The sequence below is a fragment of the Podarcis pityusensis genome, assembly GCF_964106645.2.
Source record: "Podarcis pityusensis genome assembly, chromosome: 10".
In the NCBI taxonomy this organism is placed as follows: domain Eukaryota; kingdom Metazoa; phylum Chordata; class Lepidosauria; order Squamata; family Lacertidae; genus Podarcis; species Podarcis pityusensis.
This window is the reverse complement of record NC_138035.1, coordinates 67530269-67549771: the sequence shown is the minus strand read 5'-3', so window position 1 is coordinate 67549771 and position 19503 is coordinate 67530269. Positions and strand designations below refer to the sequence as shown.

The 19503-nt window shown below is 48.3% G+C and overlaps 1 protein-coding gene across 2 annotated transcripts in view; it reads left to right on the top strand.

Annotated features, from left to right (window-relative positions):
- ABCD2 (ATP binding cassette subfamily D member 2) overlaps nucleotides 1-19503 on the top strand; it is a 99867-nt gene that overhangs the window by 33286 nt on the left and 47078 nt on the right. The window contains exons 1-3 of one of the 2 annotated variants that reach the window (XM_081023609.1): nucleotides 1132-2289; nucleotides 7269-7449; nucleotides 11881-12002. In XM_081023609.1, coding sequence (XP_080879735.1) covers nucleotides 1345-2289; nucleotides 7269-7449; nucleotides 11881-12002 — 1248 coding nt within the window. In that variant the 5' untranslated portion in view covers nucleotides 1132-1344. Of the gene's footprint in view, nucleotides 1-1131; nucleotides 2290-7268; nucleotides 7450-11880; nucleotides 12003-19503 lie in introns of those variants that run through there. The other variant, XM_081023610.1, reaches the window with a different exon arrangement.

The following is a 19503-nucleotide window of genomic DNA, read 5'->3' as shown; positions in this document are numbered from 1 at the left end:
GAGGAAGAGGAGGGGATGGGGAGGGGTGCAGAAGGGCGGCACTTTAGTGGCTGCCGTGGCGCCGCAACCACCTCATGCCGGGCTCGCGGGCGGTGTGGGCCAGTCTCTCTCCCTCCCTCTCTCTCGAGGAAGGGCCGATGGAACTCCTCGTGCCAGGACGACGGCAGCCCCGACGTGCTGCTTAGCATTCCCTCCAACCAGTGCAGCATCTTAATGTAGTGATTCCCCCCTCTGCATCCCTTTCATAACTCTATTTTTATAAAGCATTTGTCCATCCATAGTTCAAAATTTTATTACAAGTTTTCTGTCAATCCTACCAATATATATAACTCTATGTATGTATGTATTTGTAATAGCTTTTCAAATAAATTATAAACTTTCTCCATTCTTTATTAAAGAGGTCCTCTTCTTGGTTTCTAATTCTGCCTGTAAGCTTTGCCATCTCAACGTTGTTCACCAGTTTTGTCCGCCACTCTTCTTTGGTCGGAGTCGTAGACCCTTAGGATCATCTAGTCCAACTCCCTGCAAAACACAGTCAGTGGCAGCCAAAGCAGCATGGCTACATCAGTGCCGGATTGATGTACAGTGGTACCTGGGGTTAAGTACTTAATTCGTTCCGGAGGTCCATTCTTAACCTGAAACTGTTCTTAACCTGAAGCACCACTTTAGCTAACGGGGCCTCCTGCTGCTGCCGCGCCGCCGGAGCCCGATTTCTGTTCTCATCCTGAAGCAAAGTTCTTAACCTGAAGCACTATTTCTGGGTTAGTGGAGTCTGTAACCTGAAGCGTATGTGACCCGAGGTACCACTGTATAAGCTATGCAAAATCCCTTATTTTGGCTGCTGATCCCTTATTTTCGAGGCTGCTGGTCCCTTATTTCAAATCTGTAAGTTGACAGCTATGAGAGAGAGAGAGAGAGAGAGAGAGAGAGATGACAGCAGATGCTTTCGACGCTACACCAACCCGGCAGCGGAAAGGATTTCCGCTGCTCGGCTTCGGAATCCCACTTTTTAACCGAGAGCGCTGTGGAGGACCAGAAGGAAAGCGACGCCGCTCGCCGGCCGAGGATTTCCCAGGCCTCGGCGACCAATGAGCGGGCGGCGGGGGCGTGGCTTGCCGCGGCGGGGTGGGCAATGATTCGCCGGTGGTGGCAGGGAAAAAGCCTCGGCTGCCGGCGGACCCGGAGTCATTCCGCCTGGGACGCGGGCGCGATCGGCGGCGCGGGGGGAAGGGGGCCACGTGAAGATGGGTCTCCCCAGGCCTGGATGAGCGGCTGCCGTCCCTGCGCCCCTCCCTCTGGGCGGGTGGAATAGATAAGCCAGGCAGGAGGAGGATCCCCGGGAAAATGCCCCCCGGGCGCGAGAAATGGAGCCGCTCGGGCGCCGCGAAGAGGGCGGCGTGCTTGCTGGCTGCGGTGTACGGGCTGAAGATCCTCTGCCCGCTGGTCCGCAGGCGGCTCCGGCAGGCGGGCTGCAAGAAGGACCCGCAGCAGAGGCAGATGGCCAGCGGCAGCCGGGCTGATCTTCCTCCGGAGCTGCAGCTGCTGCCTTGCCCGGGTCTCCCCGCCGCCGGCCGAGCGTCTCCGGCGGCCAATGCGGAATTTTTCCGCCAGCTGCTGGCGCTGCGCAAGATCCTCTTCCCGCGGGCGGTGAGCGCGGAGAGCGGCTGGCTGTGCCTGCACTCGGCGGCGCTGGTGTCGCGGACCTTCCTCTCCATCTACGTGGCCGGCCTGGACGGCAAGATCGTCAAGAGCATCGTGGAGAAGCGGCCGCGCAGCTTCGCCTGGAAGCTGATCAAGTGGCTGGCCATCGCCATCCCGGCCACCTTCGTCAACAGCGCCATCCGCTACCTGGAGGGCAAGCTGGCGCTGGCTTTCCGCACCCGCCTGGTGGATCACGCCTACCGGACCTACTTCGCCGACCAGACCTACTACAAGGTGATCAACATGGACAGCCGGCTGGCCAACCCGGACCAGTCGCTCACCGAGGACATGGCCATGTTCTCGCAGTCGGTGGCGCACCTCTACTCCAACCTAACCAAGCCCATCCTCGACGTGGTGCTCACCTCCTACACCCTCATCCAGACGGCCAGGTCCAGGGGGGCCAGCCCCATCGGGCCCACGCTCCTGGCCGGGCTGGTGGTCTACGCCACCGCCAAGGTGCTCAAAGCCTGCTCGCCCAGGTTTGGCAAGCTGGTGGCCGAGGAGGCCCAGCGCAAGGGCTACCTGCGCTACGTCCACTCTCGGATCATCGCCAACGTGGAGGAGATCGCCTTCTACAGGGGCCACAAGGTAAGAAGAAGAGGAGGAGGAGGAGGAGGAGGAGGAGGAGACACAGGAGCTGGGTGACATCGGAGACAGGAGAGACCTCTCAGCTGTAGTACTTGGCAATCCCTCCTACTGCTGCTGCCCTCATCCCTGGGAGAGTTGAATTCCTATGACACCCAGACCTGTTTACAATATCCTGCAGGCTTAGTAAAGGAGCTTTGTTTTTCTCCTTTACCTGGAAAAGGCCAGAGCAAGTACTGGCAGTAGTAGCTTAACAGTCATTAGCTCTCTCCCTTTAATACATGCTAAGCACTCTTTTCTTCCTACAAAAGGGTGAATTTCCCTTCTGTTGCAGCCACAGTGGCTGCAGAACCTGAGGTTTGGGATTAATTTAATACAAAATAAAAAGGCCACGGACTTATCTGCACACTCCCATGTGAATCCCATTTTCTACTCTTTCTCTCCCAGTTGTTTGGATGACTGATAGTGCAGGCCTATGCATGACTAACTCAGAAGTAAATCCATCATATTCAGTAGGGCTTACTCCCGTGTAAGAGTGCCAAAGGCTGCAATCCCTAAACCCTTACTGGCAAGTAAGCTCCACTGAATTTAGAGGGACTCACTCCTGAGAAAACACATGTGAGGGCTAAGCATAAAATGGGCTTTGTTTTCGTTCGTTTCTTATAGACTGTTCTTCCTATTCTTTCAAATGTCCTGGTTGCAAGAAATCATTTCCCCTCCCCCTCCTGTCCCACCCTGATCAATGCAGCACTTTCACTTGGCAGCCTGGGGAAAACTTTGCTCTTTCAATGTGGACAGCAATACAACCTTTGCCATTGATCTGCGTAGCTGAGCAGAGATGCAGCGCTGCAAAGTCTTTAAATAGCTCAGGCCAAAGTGTTGTGGGTGCTTTAACAACTAGTTACATAAAATGAATGAGTATTTTAAAAAAATCAAGGTGGCAAATATATTCAGTGCGCATTTTAAAAATTTGTTTTAATGTGGGGACAGAGTTTTCCACCTTAAAAACGGGCTCTTCTTATGTCGCTAACCTGGACCTAGGTCCTGCTTGCACCAGAACTTCTTATGGTGTCACATTGGTCTTTAGCACAGGTGGAAGGAGAAGAAGTTGTCTTCCTTGGAGCAATACAAGGAGAGACTCCCATCACCATCATGGCTGTGCTGATGAACAAGGAACTGGCCTAGACTTAGAGCTGGTGCAAGAACAATGCAGGCCTGATTCATACCAGCTGTACCTCCAAATTCTCCCAAAATGTTGCTTTCCAGGAGAGCTGGAAAAAATTAAAATCTGGCAACCAATGTGCCCTTTGGTTTCAGATGGTACATGGGTAAACGAGACTAGAAAACCCAGAACAAACTAAGCCTCCTAGAACAAAATAATACATCAAGGAGCTTAGTTTGCTCAGAATTGAGTAAACACTTCCATACTTAATGCTGAATATATCACTTCTGGTAAATGAACCACCACATACACTGGAAGGCTGTGAAAATTTGTGTCCCAGGCTTTTAGACTCATCTACCCATGTATCTGGGATGCGGGTGGCGCTGTGGGTAAAAGCCTCAGCACCTAGGGCTTGCCGATCGAAAGGTCGGCGGTTCGAATCCCCGCGGCGGGGTGCGCTCCCGTTGCTCGGTCCCAGTGCCTGCCAACCTAGCAGTTCGAAAGCACCCCCGGGTGCAAGTAGATAAATAGGGACTGCTTACTGGTGGGAAGGTAAACAGTGTTTCCGTGTGCTGCGCTGGCTCGCCAGATGCGGCTTTGTCACGCGGGCCACGTGACCCGGAAGTGTCTCCGGACAGCGCTGGCCCCCGGCCTCTTGAGTGAGATGGGTGCACAACCCTAGAGTCTGTCAAGACTGGCCCATACGGGCAGGGGTACCTTTACCTTTACCTTACCCATGTACCATCTGAAACCAAAGGGGCACATTGTTTGCCAGATGTGAAATATATTGGCATTCTTTTCAGCTCTCCTACCCTACTATCTGGGGACGCGGGTGGCGCTGTGGGTTAAACCACAGAGCCTAGGACTTGCCAGTCAGAAGGTCGGCGGTTTGAATCCCCGCAACGGGGTGAGCTCCTGTTGCTCGGTCCCTGCTCCTGCCAACCTAGCAGTTCGAAAGCACATCAAAGTGCAAGTAGATAAATAGGTACCGCTCCGGCGGGAAGGTAAACGGTGTTTCCGTGCACTGCTCTGGTTCGCTAGAAGCGGCTTAGTCATGCTGGCCACATGACCCAGAAGCTGTACGCCGGCTCCCTCGGCCAGTAAAGCAAGATGAGTGCCGCAACCCTAGAGTCGACCACAACTGGACCTAATGGTCAGGGGTCCCTTTACCTTTACCTTTACCCTTACCCTATTATCTAGAATAGAAGTTTTCTGGCTATAGCCTTCCTAACCTCTTAAGGCTATGCAGGAAATGATTGATATGCAGCCATGGGCAAGTTTAGCTGTCAGCGTTTGAGGAATTCGCAGTTGACTTGCAGCACGTGGGCGTGTGCTTGGTGGTGCCCACTCAACTGCTTGGCGTGGGGAAATGAGGCACTGCTGGTGATAAGTGCTTTGATGTGGCACTCGTATATGCAGCCATCACAGTTTGTACCAGTTTTAGCAGTCCTCTTGCAACTTACAGTGATTGTGTGTGTTGGCCTCATATGGAGGCAGTAGCATCCACACAAGCTGATGAAGAACCCATGCAGCCTCACAAGGGATTGCATGTGGGCCAATGGGAGTCAGAATCAAGTTTCAGGCTCATTCAGAGGAAAACAGAAAGGAAAGTTGATCAAAGGAATATTTTTATCTGAGTGTATAACAGAACCTATAGAAGGGTTAATCCTCTGAAAAATAACGGACTGCTCATTTTCACGTTCAGCATCTGTCAGGTACCTAAGCCTATATCAGTTATGCACTTAAATAGAGCATTCCCCACAAAAACAGAGTTGAGAATTCCCGAGGATGGTCCAGCAAATGATGTTTTGCCATACTTCAAAGATCACAGCTCCAGCCAGAAGCACACAAACATTATTAAAAGCAATTTTTATAATCAAGTTTGACTGAATCAAAGCTCCTAGAATTCTCTGACCTAAGTAAAACTTGCAGGTCTGAGTCTAAAAGCAGCAACAAAGCCATTAAGTTATAATTTGCTTTTAAGTTATTTATCCTTGCCTTGGCTCCTGGTTTGTATTTTGATGGAGTTAAAAATAACAACACAATGTTTTGTTTTAATTTGAAGATGGGTATTTGCTAAAATCACCATTCATTTGCAAACAGCAATTCTGATTCATAAATATCTGTACTCGTTATAAAAGTATTATCATCATCATCCATGCTGTAAGTGATTGAGTTGATGTTAGCATTAACTGGCCAGATGTTCAGCTGGTATATGTTGGTAGAGATTCCTTAGCCAAGCAAAATGAAGAGGGTTGCAGGATGTTTAAAGGATTAGCTCTTATTCCAAAGCAGCAGTGTCCCATAGGAGCCAGAGGGTGTAATTTGTTCCATAACATTACTTCTTGAAAGGATGCCATAGGATAGTGCAAAGATCTACACTGAACTTGATGGAGAAGCTGTAGAATGGGTAGAGTTGTAATGAGTCACCATTTTATGTGACTGAGGAGATGGAGCTTAGTGGTAGAACCTATATGGTGTCCCACGTTCAACCCTCTCACATTTCTATATAGATATGGAAGCAGGGCTGAGATGTACTTCTGTCTAATACCCTGGAAGTCTTCTGCCCATCAGAGTAGGCAGTATTTGGGCTATAGGTACAGCCCTCATGGAACTGGGGTAGGTTGCTGTTGGGTGTACACACCTTGATTTGCTGCTACATAATATGTGAAACAATCAGGATCAGGTGTCTTGAATCAACAGGTCTACCTATGTTACCATTTTAATACAAAGGTTGCTTTTCTGGTGGTTCCAGATGGGACACAAAGTGGAAGCATGAGTGAGTAACAATCTCTTGCCATACTTATTATCATTATCTTACACGAAGCTTGGGAATTAACATATCTCCATTGTTGGCTGTTGCCCATTAGGATTGGTAGAAGAGAAGGCAGTAAGTAAAACCACAGTCAATTAATTCTAGTTTTGTCTCCATCCTCCTCCCTGCTGAGTTCTGCAAGAGCAACTCTGAGGCTAAGGTGGATGAAGCTCACAAGCAGTGCCACCTCGCTGGACTGCTTGTTGTAAGAATTTGGGCAAGCGGGTGGGGATTGAGTGAGGGCAGGCTGAGGTTGGTAGAGGAGTGCTTTGTTTGCCTTAATGTTCCAGCCTCCACTGCATATTTCACTTCTAGGAAGATATGTCCAAGCTACCCTGTTTGGGTTGTTGAGTTGATCAAAACTACATATACCAACTGAGACCCTGCCTAACAGTATTATTATTATTATTATTATTATTAATTTATTTATATCCCACCCATCTGGCTGGGTTTCCCCGGTAGCTCTCAACAGAATATCAAAAACACGATCAAACATTAAAAACTTCCCTAAACAGGGCTGCCTTCAGATGTCTTCTAAAAGTCAGATAGTTGTTTATTTCCTTGACATCTGACGGGAGGGCGTTCCACAGGGCAGGTGCCATTACTGAGAAGGCCCTTTGCCTGATTCCCTGTAACCTCACTTCTCGCAGGGAGGGAACTGCCAGAAGGCCCTCGGTGCTGGACCTCAGTGTCTGAGCAAAACGATGGAGATGGAGACGCTCCTTCAGGTATAGTGGGCCGAGGCTGTTTAGGGCTTTAAAAGGCCAACACTTGGAATTGTGCTCGGAAACGTACTGGGAGCCAATGTAGGTCTTTCAGGACTGGTGTTAATGGTGTACTAAAAGCCAGGTAAGAATATGAGTTTACTTACTGGTCACCTGGTATTGTTGGCTTCTGTCTATCTCTGGACAGATATATATTCACTTGTTTAGGCTTATCTGTTTAAAGTGCATCCATAATCACATGTTCCATGCTCTTATCAGTATCTGCATTTTTACACTGTAGGTAGAAATGAACCAACTAGAGAAAAGTTACAAAGCTCTAGCAGACCAAATGAACCTCATTTTGTCCAAACGCTTATGGTACATCATGCTGGAGCAGTTTCTGATGAAGTACGTCTGGAGCAGCAGCGGCTTGATTATGGTGGCCGTACCTATCATCACTGCGACGGGATTTGCTGATGGCGGTAATAACATTTTATTGAACGTGAAACGTTTTGTGTGGCGGTTTCATCCCAGTGGGATTATCTGGAGGAATCGGTCAGGAAGGTGTCTACATATTCTTAGCTGCAGCAACCCTGTGTCTGCCCAGCATTGTGTGGCTAGGTGGAACAACTCTAGGAAAAACTACCGTATTTTTCACTCTATAAGATGCACCAGACCACAAGACACACCTAGTTTTTGGAGGAGGAAAACAAGAAAAAAAAATTCTGGATCTCAGAAGCCAGAACAGCAAGAGGGATCGCTGCGCAGTGAAAGCAGCAATCCCTCTTGCTGTTCTGGCTTCTGGGATAGCTGCGCAGCCTGCATTCGCTCCATACGACGCACACACATTTCCCCTTACTTTTTAGGAGGGAAAAAGTGTGTCTTATAGAGCAAAAAATATGGTAAGTTATAAAAACAGCTGTCCTACCCAAAAACCTTTTGTTGCCTTGGGCAGAATAGTAAATGGTGCCCCCAGGCTCAAGTCAAGGGGCTTAGTGCCCAAGGTAGGTCAAATTACTTTGGTGCCTGAGGCAGAAAATCCCCCATCACGTTTTCTTGGCAGTAAACGTACAATAATACTAAAAGAAACAACTACAGATTTGTTGCCCTTTAAATAAAGGTGGGTCCAGCTATTGCTATTACACACATGCAATTTTTGTTCTTTTCTTAATTGTTTCTGATAACTAGTTTAGCACATCATGCAATGCCTTTTCTGTACTTGCAAGCAGTCTCAGAAAGAAAGAGAAAATGAGACGAATTCTAGCCAGTTCATACCGTGTAATCAATACATTAAACTGATTTGTGCAAACACTATTTATTATATTCAGCATTTAGTTATCGCCTATCCCACTGCAGCAGTGGATATATGCAAATGGGGTCTGAAACAAACCATTGAATGGGGCAGCCTGACATGTCAGGATATTCCAGGAAATTATTCTCCCTCTTTCTTCCCCACCCCATTCCTCAAAAGAGGCTTGACTTGGGATGCATAATTTCAGTTTCATTCCCTTTTGTCATTTTCCCAGACTTCTCCACATTTCCTTGTCAGTTTGCGTTTAAAAAAAAAGTTAAGGTTTTTTCCTCTCTCACAACGCAAACATAATTCCTAGTGACGAAAACAAAATGATTCCCCACAAAGTACATCTCTTTATTCAACTATGCATTATTGTAATATTCTCAAATGGGGGGGTCTTGTTTTCTAAAATAACAAGAACATATTTAATAGCTGTTCTAGTCAAAACAAGCAAATGAAAGTCGACCCTTGAGAGGACATAACACGGGGACTTTGCTGAAACTAATTAGTTTTTTGCCAGTGCCTGGGAACACCGCCTTGAATTCTGTGGAAAAAATATAGTGAATATAAATGATAATAATAATATTATAATAATTATTATTTCTACCCCACGTATCTGGCTGTGTCTCCCCAGCCACTCTGGGCGGCTTCCAACAAAAGATTAAAAATACATTAAAACTTCAGTCATTAAAAACTTCCCTAATGAAACAAGTTGTTAGAGTTCTAGTAATGATCAGTGATTAATGGTAGAGGTGAAGAAATTATTCAGGATTTACAGTACAAATCCTATGTGACTCTAATCCGCCCCTGAGCTCAGTGGAGCTTACTCTCCCAGTTTCAGGCCTGGCTATGGGATAGACACAGCCATGGTTGTCTTGTTGGACAACTTACAATGAAGGCTGGATGAGGAAGTTCAGTTGGATTGGTTCTCCTGAACCTCTAAGTAACTTTCCATATCATCAAACATGGTATCTTTCTGGAGCATTTTGCTGGGTTGGCCATTGACCTACGGTGTGCCACAAGATTCCATTGTGTGCCCCGTGCATTTTAACATCTGCATGAAAAAATTGAGGGAAGTACAGTCGTATCTTCGTTCTCAAACGCCGAAAACCGGGAAGTAAGTGTTCTGGTTTTTGAATGTTTTTCGGAAGCCAAACATCCAACACGGCCTTCGCTTGAGTGCAGGAAGCTCCTGCAGCCAATCAGAAGTTGCGTCTTGGTTTTGGAACAGTTTCGGGAGTTGAATGGACTCCCGGAATGAAGTGTGTTCAAGAACCAAGGTTCCACTGTAACGCAGAGGTTTTGGCTGAAGTGTCATCGCTCTGTGAGTGAAAATTTTGTTTCCATCTGCTTCTCCAAGGGAGGTGATGCGCTGTATATGGTTGCTTTTTAAAGATAATTTGGAACCTTCCAGCAGTGAGCAATATGGCGGCCCATGTGACTTAGACGTGTTTTATTGCTTTTAAATGTCACTAGTGTTATTTGTTCTTCATTTTTAGCATTATGTTTTTGAATAATCAATATGCAATATAAATAACCGTAAACTTCTGTGTCACCTTGGGAAGGGCAGCTTATAAATATTATAAATAGATATATACAGTGTGTACAAGAATGAACTCTTTGCTTCCTAAATTCTTCTTTGACTTCCTAAGGCTTCCTAAATTCTACTTTGATGACAGGTTGGTTTGTTTTTTTAACACACACAATAGAATTTGCCTTCAGTCAATTGCACTATGGATTATGTTTTATTTTAATGATAATTGATTGTATTCCCTTCTGGGATCATTTTGTATGATGAAAACAGGGACAGAATGAACAAACGAATGAGTGAAATATTTTTAAGACGTACAAACAGGAATCATGGGGCATTGGGTGACAAACCACTGGGTAATGGCAAAGCCGAAGACAATTGTTGTCATTTGTTTGCTCATGTTATACTATTTGTATTTATTTTTATATTAAAAATTCTGTCCCACCCTTCTGGTCCCTATGGCGGTACTCAGAGTGTCTTGCAACAATTTAAAACCTTACTGTCCTTTAAAAACAACACATGTGTTTTTGAAATCCACATAATCGTGTATCCCTTCCTGAAGTTTCAGTTTTATATTGTAAAATGCCCTGTGATCCTTGGATGAAGAGCTGTATAGAAACTTAATAAATAATAAATAATAATAATAATTCAGTTAAAGTTCAGTGAAAATACAACAGAAGCAGAGACATGAACCACACCTTTAAAATAAAATATTAGGTGCTTAGCAAAGAAAAAGATTGCCAAACTTTATAAAAGTCTTCACCTTCTTTTCTTCTTCTTCTTTGGCAATCACTCGTAGCTGAGTAAGATTGTCTTCCATAAACACGGTTTTAACAATGAGTCCGTAAGTGACGCTGGAGGCCTATTGCATCCTCACCAGCCAGCACATGACAACTAGAGAGTGGCTTTTTTACCCCTGCCTGGTGCATGGTTTTTGGTGCTCCTCAAAAGCCCTATCTCTTGCCACAATCAGTTGTGCTCCACACTAAGAGGAGTGGAGGGAGCAGGTAAATTGATATAGCAGAATGTATTCCTTTGGGTATTTTGGATCCGAGGCCTTTGGGTCAAAGCTTTATCACCCGATAGCTACATGGTCCTCCAAGGAAGAAGAAGATGAAGAAGAGTTTGGATTTGATATCCCGCCTTTCACTCCCCTTAAGGAGTCTCAAAGCGGCTAACATTCTCCTTTCCCTTCCTTCCCCACAACAAACACTCTGTGAGGTGAGTGGGGCTGAGAGACTTCAGAGAAGTGTGACTAGCCCAAGGTCACCCAGCAGGTGCATGTGGAGGAGCGGGGAAGCGAACCCGGTTCACCAGATTACGAGTCCACCGCTCTTAACCACCACACCACACTGGCTACATGTCAATGGCCCCCCAAATGTGTGTAGTATAAAAGTGCCCTCGCACACATGTATGTATACCAGAGCGCGCACACAGCACTCCATGATGGGCTGTGGAATTTGGATCCTTGGCCCTCGATGGAAATCGTAGCACAATTTTGACTGCACACAATTTCCCCCACATCCTTTCCCCCTGGCAACTGCAGCAGAAATCTGTGCCAGGTACTTCACCATGTGACCCAAATGAGATCGGTAGGACTGCATTTGTTTTTGTATCTGCTGCCACCAAACTACCAGGGGTTTTCAGGGGCCGTATCAGACTACGCATTTGCCACCTGATTGCAGGGTTTTAAATGTAGCTACCAGTGCTTTGAATTATGCTGAGATGCAAATATGAAATTGAGTTGCCGCAGTCTCTCCAAAACTGTTCTTCCAGAACCGGAATTACTCAAATGCTCTTGTATTTTTGATGACTGCATAGTGGGGAGACTTTAGGCAGATGCTGCAGTTTCCCTTCCTTGAGTGTGCTGGCAAGAGAAGGAGTATTTGTCAAGGTCTCCTTGACACGCTGCTGCTGCCACAGGCCCATTCTTTGAGTCAGGATTTGGCAACTGCGTTTGACTGATTCTGATTTAACTACACAAATTTTGCCCGCATCTCCTTTCCTTCTAGAGAAGTTTCTCTTTAGTGGAGTTAGAATATGCTTCAAGTAGGTTTGCTCTAATTAAGCTTTCTTTCTTGCCTTTAGAATTAGAAGATGGTCAGAAACAAGCGATGGTCAGCGAGAGGACGGAAACCTTCACCACTTCAAGAAATTTATTGGCCTCGGGAGCAGATGCCATTGAAAGGATTATGTCTTCTTACAAAGAGGTACTGGATGAAATACGCATGAAAGCAGAAATAATAACAACTGGGTTTTTTTTGGGGGGGGGGAAGAATCGTAAACATAGTCTAAAATGCAATTGTGTATACCCATTTGAGGGAGGGTGGGAACAGGAAATCCAGACAAGATTCACAGGAAGCTTCAAAAGTTCCTTAATATAGTCACTATTAAATCCCAAGGTTGTGTGTTTTAAGAGCATTTGTTGTGTCTGCTTTTGAATATAGTCGTATCTTGGATCCTGAACGCCCTGGAACTCGGACGTTTTGGCTCCTGAACGCCGCAAACCCAGAAGTGATTGTTCCAGTTTGCGAATGTTCTTTTGGAACCCGAACATCCGACGGGGCTTCCGTGGCTTCTGATTGGCTGCAGCAGCTTCCTGCAGCCAATCAGAAGCTGCGATTTGGTTTCTGAACGTTTTGAAAGTCGAACGGACTTCCGGAACGGATTCCGTTCGACTTCCAAGGTACGACTGTATTTCTTATAATGACCACAGATGCAAGTCTTCCTAAGGAATAAATAGACTTGAATCCCAAGTTGCTCCTCTATTCACATAAAGTGATTTTCACCAACTTCCCCCTCCATCAGCAGCTTCCTGCAGGATATTTCACACCATTCTCAAGAATTCCCCAATCCACCCAGCCACCACCAGCAGGGGGCTGGGAGATAGGGAACTCCTGTTAAGTGAAAGTAAATAGCTTGGGTTTTGGGGGATGTATGCTGCCTGGAGTTTTTGAAATACTGCTTTGTACATGCAATTATGAAGGAAGGCTGGGATCCAAATTATAGAGACCGTCATTGGGGGAAGGGTGAGTTGCCACCACAGCCACTGAACACGGTGGTGTAGCATCAGTTGCTGGTGCCCAGGGTGGGTGGGTGGGTGCGGGCGCTGGGCGGGGAGGGCGTCAGCCCATCCGATGCCACTGGAACAACCGCATCCCCACCGGAGCAAAGTGGGGCTATACTGAGACACCTGCCCACCTGCCCAGGGGAAGACCAGCCGGCCGACACGGCCCTTGACACCCTGCTCCTGCCAACCTAGCAGTTCGAAAGCATGTCAAAGTGCAAGTAGATAAATAGGGACCACTCTGGCGGGAAGGTAAACGGTGTTTCTGTGCACTGCTCTGTCTCGCCAGAAGCGGCTTAGTCATGCTGGCCACATGACCTGGAAGCTGTACGCCGGCTCCCTCGGCCAGTAAAGTGAGATGAGCGCCGCAACCCCAGAGTCGGCCACGACTGGACCTAATGGTCAGGGGCCCCTTTACCTTTACCTTTACTCCATACAGGCAGCGTTTTAATGTAAGTTAAGGTTTGCAGTCTACAAGTCCAAACTTAAGCGCCAGAGACAGTTAAAAACTGTGTGCTTATTTCCCAAGTTGGTTTATATTTCTGCAAGTTCTTGCTGTGAAATAGATGTCCACATTATTATTTTTTATTATTTATTCATGATGAAACCAATACTATGCAATGTGATACTAGAGCGACACATGCAGGTTTACAAGTACAAATCTGTTGAATTGTGTAGAAAGTTCCAACACCAAGTTCCTCATTTTTTGCCAGGACTGTTTTTGAACCCGGGTTGCTTGGGCTAAAAGACAACTCAAACCTGCATCTCGAACTGTCATCATTTCTGACAGGTTTGAGATGGCTAGCTGTCAAGATTTTTAAACTGCATTTATTCATTGTTTAAATGGCCACTCTGGGCTCCTTCTGGAAGGAGAGGCAAGATGAAAATAAATAATAATAATCTTAATATTCAGTACAAACTTTTCAAACAAATGCCAACACCTACTCAGTCTGGTTGAGCCTTCAAATAAAGAGTTATATGTGACTTTTTTCCACCAGGATGACTCCGGGTGTTCATCCAAGTGTACATTGGAATGCACATTTCGTTGAGAACTGTGCAGGGTAGGGTTATATAGTTCAGAAGACAGGTGAGCAAGCAGGGACATTATAGACACCTGATAATGCTATGATATCAGGTGACTCATTTTTCCTTTCCAGTGTGGTGGGCTGTGCTAGAATGGAAAATCCTAGTACAGCTCAGCAGGCCTTGAAGCTACTGCTCAGACACAGAATGCTCAAATTGTGAGGTGAATTAGATCACCAAGAGTTTTGTTTGTTTGTTTGTTTGGTTGGTTGGTTGGTAGTTGTGATGGGACGATGAGCTGCTTGTGTGTAAAATCCTAGTCCCTCAGAGTTTGGTCAAGTTTGCAAACCTCTGTCTGTAACGGAGCCCCTTAAACATGGCTCCGTCAGTCGCTGGCAGATTCCGACAGTGGTTGCTTTCGGAATCGCTTCCAACATAAAAGCTCCTTAACGGAAACACGTCTTCTGGACTCTCTGCGTGACAGTTTCCGGCGAGGAGTGGGTGTCCCTACAGGAGGTCCTGAAACCTCCCCACTGTTTTCGCTGGAAGTGTCTCTGAGCCATCCCTCCAGCTCCCTTTCCCTCAGCCCAGCTCCTCTCCCCCTACTGGTTCCCTCTTCAGCTGCTGAGTCTCTCCCAACCTGTGTGAGCCCTTTCACTTCCCTTCCTTCCGATGGCAGTTCCCTGACATCCACCTCCCCTCCAGGGCCCCCTTCATCCCCTCTCGCCCCCTCCTCTACGGGCGGTGAGGAGGCAAAACCCCGGAATGAACTTCCTTCATCTTCCGATGTCCCGAACACTTCTCTCCACCTGTTGCGGTTCCTGGTCTCGAAGTACTCCTCCTCCTCAGAGTCCATCTCCCCTTCCCCTTCCGATTCCGAGAATCCTTCCAACTCCTCCTCCTCATCGGTGGTCCCAAAGTATTCCCTCCGGAACCTCTCCACAGGCTGAGGTTTCCTTGGGAACCTTTGATGGAACGTTTCTATCAATACCTCGTCATTGATATCTTCTGCCATTACCCAAGTGTTTTCTGACTCCGGTTCTCCTTCCCACGCTACCAAATACTCCACCTGATCCCCCTTCCATCTGGCGTCGAGGATTTCTGCCACATGGCTGCTGCATTCCCTTTCTTCTATGACCGGTCCCCGAGTGGCCATCCCTTCTCGTCCCCCCTCATACGGTGACAGTAACGACCTGTGAAATACTGGGTGCAGTTTCATGTGGTTGGGTAACCGGAGCCTGAAAGCCACTGGGTTGACCTGTTGAATGACCTCAAAGGGACCCAATCTCCTGGGTCTTAATTTCTTACAACCTCCTTTGAACGGCAACCCTTGGGTTGACAGCCACACCCTATCTCCCACCCTTATGGTTTCACCTTCCCTTCGGTTCTTGTCTGCCTGCCTCTTGTATTCTTCCTTCGCCCTTTCTAAGTTGAGTTGGAGCTGACGATGGATTGCTTCCATTTCTTCTACAAAATGCTCGGCTGCCGGGACACCCCATCTCTCCCCTTCTCCCCCTGGGAAAGCCCTGGGATGACACCCATAATTAGCCAAGAAGGGGCTCATCCCTGTGGACACATTCTCGGCATTGTTGTAGGCAAATTCCGCCAGCGCCAACTTTTCTACCCAGTCATTCTCTCTGTCATTGACATAACACCTCAGGTATTGCTGGAGGACCCCGTTTGCTCTTTCCGCCTGCCCGTTGGTTTCAGGGTGCCGGGCAGTCGAAAAGTTGACCTCCACCTGCAGTAAGCTCATGAGCTTCCTCCAGAACCTGGAAGTAAATTGTTTTCCTCGGTCTGAGACCACCCTCAATGGCACCCCGTGCAACCTAAAAATGTGTTCTACAAATAACTTCGCTGTCTCTTCCGCCGTGACTGCATGCGAGCAGGCTACAAAGTGGCACATCTTTGTTAGTAGGTCTACCACCACCATGATGGCTGTTTTCCCCTTGGACTTCGGCAGATCAGTCATAAAATCTATCGACACTGCCTCCCAAGGTCGTTCTGGGGTTGGTAAGGGTTCTAATAGCCCCGCCGGTGCCCGCCTCTCCCCTTTGGCTCGCTGGCATTGCTCACACCCTCTTACATACTCCCGTACATCTTCCCTCACCTTAGGCCACCAAAATTCCCTGGTGACCAACCACATGGTTTTGTGTTGTCCAAAATGCCCCGCCGTGGGGCTGTCGTGCAACTGCTTGAGTACCCTCCCCCTTAAGTCTCCTTCAGGGATATACAGTGCCCCTTTGTAATACAAAGCTCCATTTCTTTCCTCGAAACCCCCTGGTTCCTCTCCCTCACCCCTAAGACCTCTGAGCTTATTCTGGGCGTATTCATCATTCTCTGTTTCCTCTACCAGTTCTCTTTGTCCCACCAATGCCGCCCCACACACCCAGCGGTCCTCTGGAATGACATGTCTCTCTTCGGGTGCTCCCTCCTCCTCCAAATATTCAGGTTTGCGTGAGAGAGCGTCCGCCCTAATGTTCTCTGGGCCTGGCACGTAACAAATCTCAAAGTTAAATTTGGAGAACTCCTGGGCCCATCTCACTTGCCGTTGGTTGAGCACTCGTGCCGTCCTCCAATACTCTAGGTTCTTGTGGTCAGTGCACACTTGCACCTTATGTTGTGCGCCAATTAGCAGGTGCCTCCATCTCCGGAACGCCTCATGAATGGCTAGTAGTTCTCGGTCATACACCGTGTAGTTCCTCTCGGATTTGTTCAGCTTTCGCGAAAAAAAGGCACACGGTCTCCACTCTGACTCCTCCTTCCCTGGCTGCAGAAGCACCGCCCCAATCGCTCTGTCTGATGCGTCAGTTTCCACTCTCATCGGTTTTTGTAAATCCACATGCAGGAGTTGTTGTTCCGAGGCGAAGGCCCTTTTTAGTTCCTCAAATGCTCGCTCCGCCTCCTCAGTCCAAACGAACTTCTTCTTACTGCTGAGACAGTCCGTAATGGGCGCCGTCAGGTGGGCAAAGTTTCGGATGAACTTACGATAGAAGTTCCCAAATCCTAGGAACCTCTGCACATCCTTCCTTGTTTTGGGTGTTTTCCATTCCAGCACCGCCTGGACCTTGCCGGGATCCATGGCCAATCCCTTGTCTGACAGGCGATACCCCAGGAATTCCACCTCCTTGGTATGAAACTGACACTTCTCCAGTTTCACCCACAGCTGGTTGGCTTGCAGCCTGCTCAACACTTCTCTGACGTCTCTCACATGCTGCTCCTCATTCTCAGAATACACCAACACGTCGTCTAAGAAGGCCACACAATTCTTGTAAAGCAAAGGCCCCAGGACGTGGTTCATAAACGATTGAAAGCACGCGGAGCCTCCTTGTAGGCCGAAGGGCATAACTAAATATTCAAATGCCCCCAAAGGGGTGAACATGGTGGTTTTCCATTCATCCCCCTTCCTTATTCGTATCAGGTTGTACGCCCCCCTTAGGTCCAGTTTAGTAAAAATCTTTCCCTTCCTGACCCTTGTCAAAATGTCGTCAATCCTGGGCATAGGGAAAGCCACTGGTTCTGACACTGCATTTAAGGCCCTGAAGTCACACACAAGCCTCGGCTTGTTCGTGTTTTTTTTATCCACAAAAAACACTGGGCTGCCCCCCACCGCCCTGGACTCTCTGATGAACCCTCTCTTCAGGTTCTTGTCAATGAACTCTCTTAGCTCCTGCATCTCTCTGTCTGACATGGCGTACAGCTTGCCTACAGGGAGCTGTGCCCCAGGGAGTAAATTGATTTGACAGTCAAAGGGTCTATGCGGGGGTAATTGGTCAGCTTCCCTTTCGCTGAAGACGTCGCGGAGATCTGCGTATTGTCGTGGTACCTTCACGTTCTCCGTTACTTCAGTCCCTGCTAGGGTGGCTTGGGCCCCTGCCAAACCCTTTCCCTCTTTGCAGTGTTCTAAGCAATGTGCTGAACCAAAAGAAACCACTCTCTGATGCCAGCCCACCAGCGGATCATGTAACGCTAGCCAGCTCATCCCCAATATAATGGGAGCTCCTCCCAAGGTGGCCACATTAAACGCTATCAGTTCGGTGTGCCTTGCCACCTTCATTATCATTGGGACGGTCTGCAAGCTGACTTCTCCTCCCAACAGCTCCCTGCCATCGATCGTGGTCACCTGCAGGGGGTTGCTTAAAGGGATCGTCTGTATCTGGTGTTCAGCTGCAAACTCTTTGCTCATGAAATTGCAGGAGCTGCCTGAGTCCAACAGCGCCTTTATCTTTAGAGGGTGTCCGTTTGGCAGCTCTAGCGCCACTTCTATCACTAGGGCGGGTTTAGGAGGTTCTGGCGTGGGCACTTTCACTGCTCTTTGGCCTGACTGCTGTGCCCCGACGGTGGCAGCCAGGCGTTGGCTTTTACTTGCTTCGGTATTTCTTCCTCTCTTCCCTCCACAGCTCCTACCATCCCTTGCCATTCCTTCCTCTGGGGGCAGACTCTGGCAAAGTGACCTGGCTGTTGGCAGAGATAGCATTTCCGGGCGCCTTTTCCCTCCTTCTTTCCCCCCTCACTGGGCTTTGAAACTGCGCGCGCGCGCGCTGTTCCGATTTCCATCGGCTCTGCCGGCGGGAAAGTTGGCTCTGGAATGTCTGGAATGCGGAACTCCTTCCAACGTTCCCCCTTCCCTTCCCGCCTCTCCAATGCTCTCGCCTCCTGGCGCGCTCCTATGGTCAGCGCTGATTTGGTCAGCTGGTCCATAGACTCCGCCCTGGGCGCCCGGGAAAGTTCGTCTTTCACAGCCGAAGAAAGCCCTTCTTCAAAAAGCATTTGAATGGGTTCCGCCGATAGATCCCACCCCAATTTATGGATCAACATGGTGAATTCAGTCCAGTACTCACGGACAGATCGGCTCCCCTGTTTGCAAGCCATTAACTGTCTGCGGACCACTCCCTGTTCAATATCGCTGGAAAACATCAGATCCATGGCGCGAAAGAACTTCATCGTGTCCTTTAGGACGTCACTATTCGCTGCCATCAGGGGTCTAACCCAGTCTCTCGCCCCCTTTTCAAGATGCCCAATCACGAAAGCCACTCTTGATTCCTCGTCAGGGAATTCATCAAACTGCAGATTGAGGGCATATTGCATCTCTGTCCGAAAGCCATGATAGTCTTTGGGCTCCCCCCCAAACTTCTGCACCAATCCTGGTACCTTTCTGACGAGCTGGGTGTCTTTCCCCTTTTTGTCTGCATCCTGAGCCCTCCTCTCCTCAAGCCTCGCCGTCTGCAGCGCTAGCTGGACCTCCAACACCCGGTACCTTTCTTCCAGGCTTGGACCCGCTCCAGCTCCTGCTTCTCCGGTTCCGGCTGGGTTGCTCATGATGCCTTCTCCTGCACAAGCTGCTCACGAAGACTGTCGGAATGCTGTGATGGGACGATGAGCTGCTTGTGTGTAAAATCCTAGTCCCTCAGAGTTTGGTCAAGTTTGCAAACCTCTGTCTGTAACGGAGCCCCTTAAACATGGCTCCGTCAGTCGCTGGCAGATTCCGACAGTGGTTGCTTTCGGAATCGCTTCCAACATAAAAGCTCCTTAACGGAAACACGTCTTCTGGACTCTCTGCGTGACAGTTTCCGGCGAGGAGTGGGTGTCCCTACAGGAGGTCCTGAAACCTCCCCACTGTT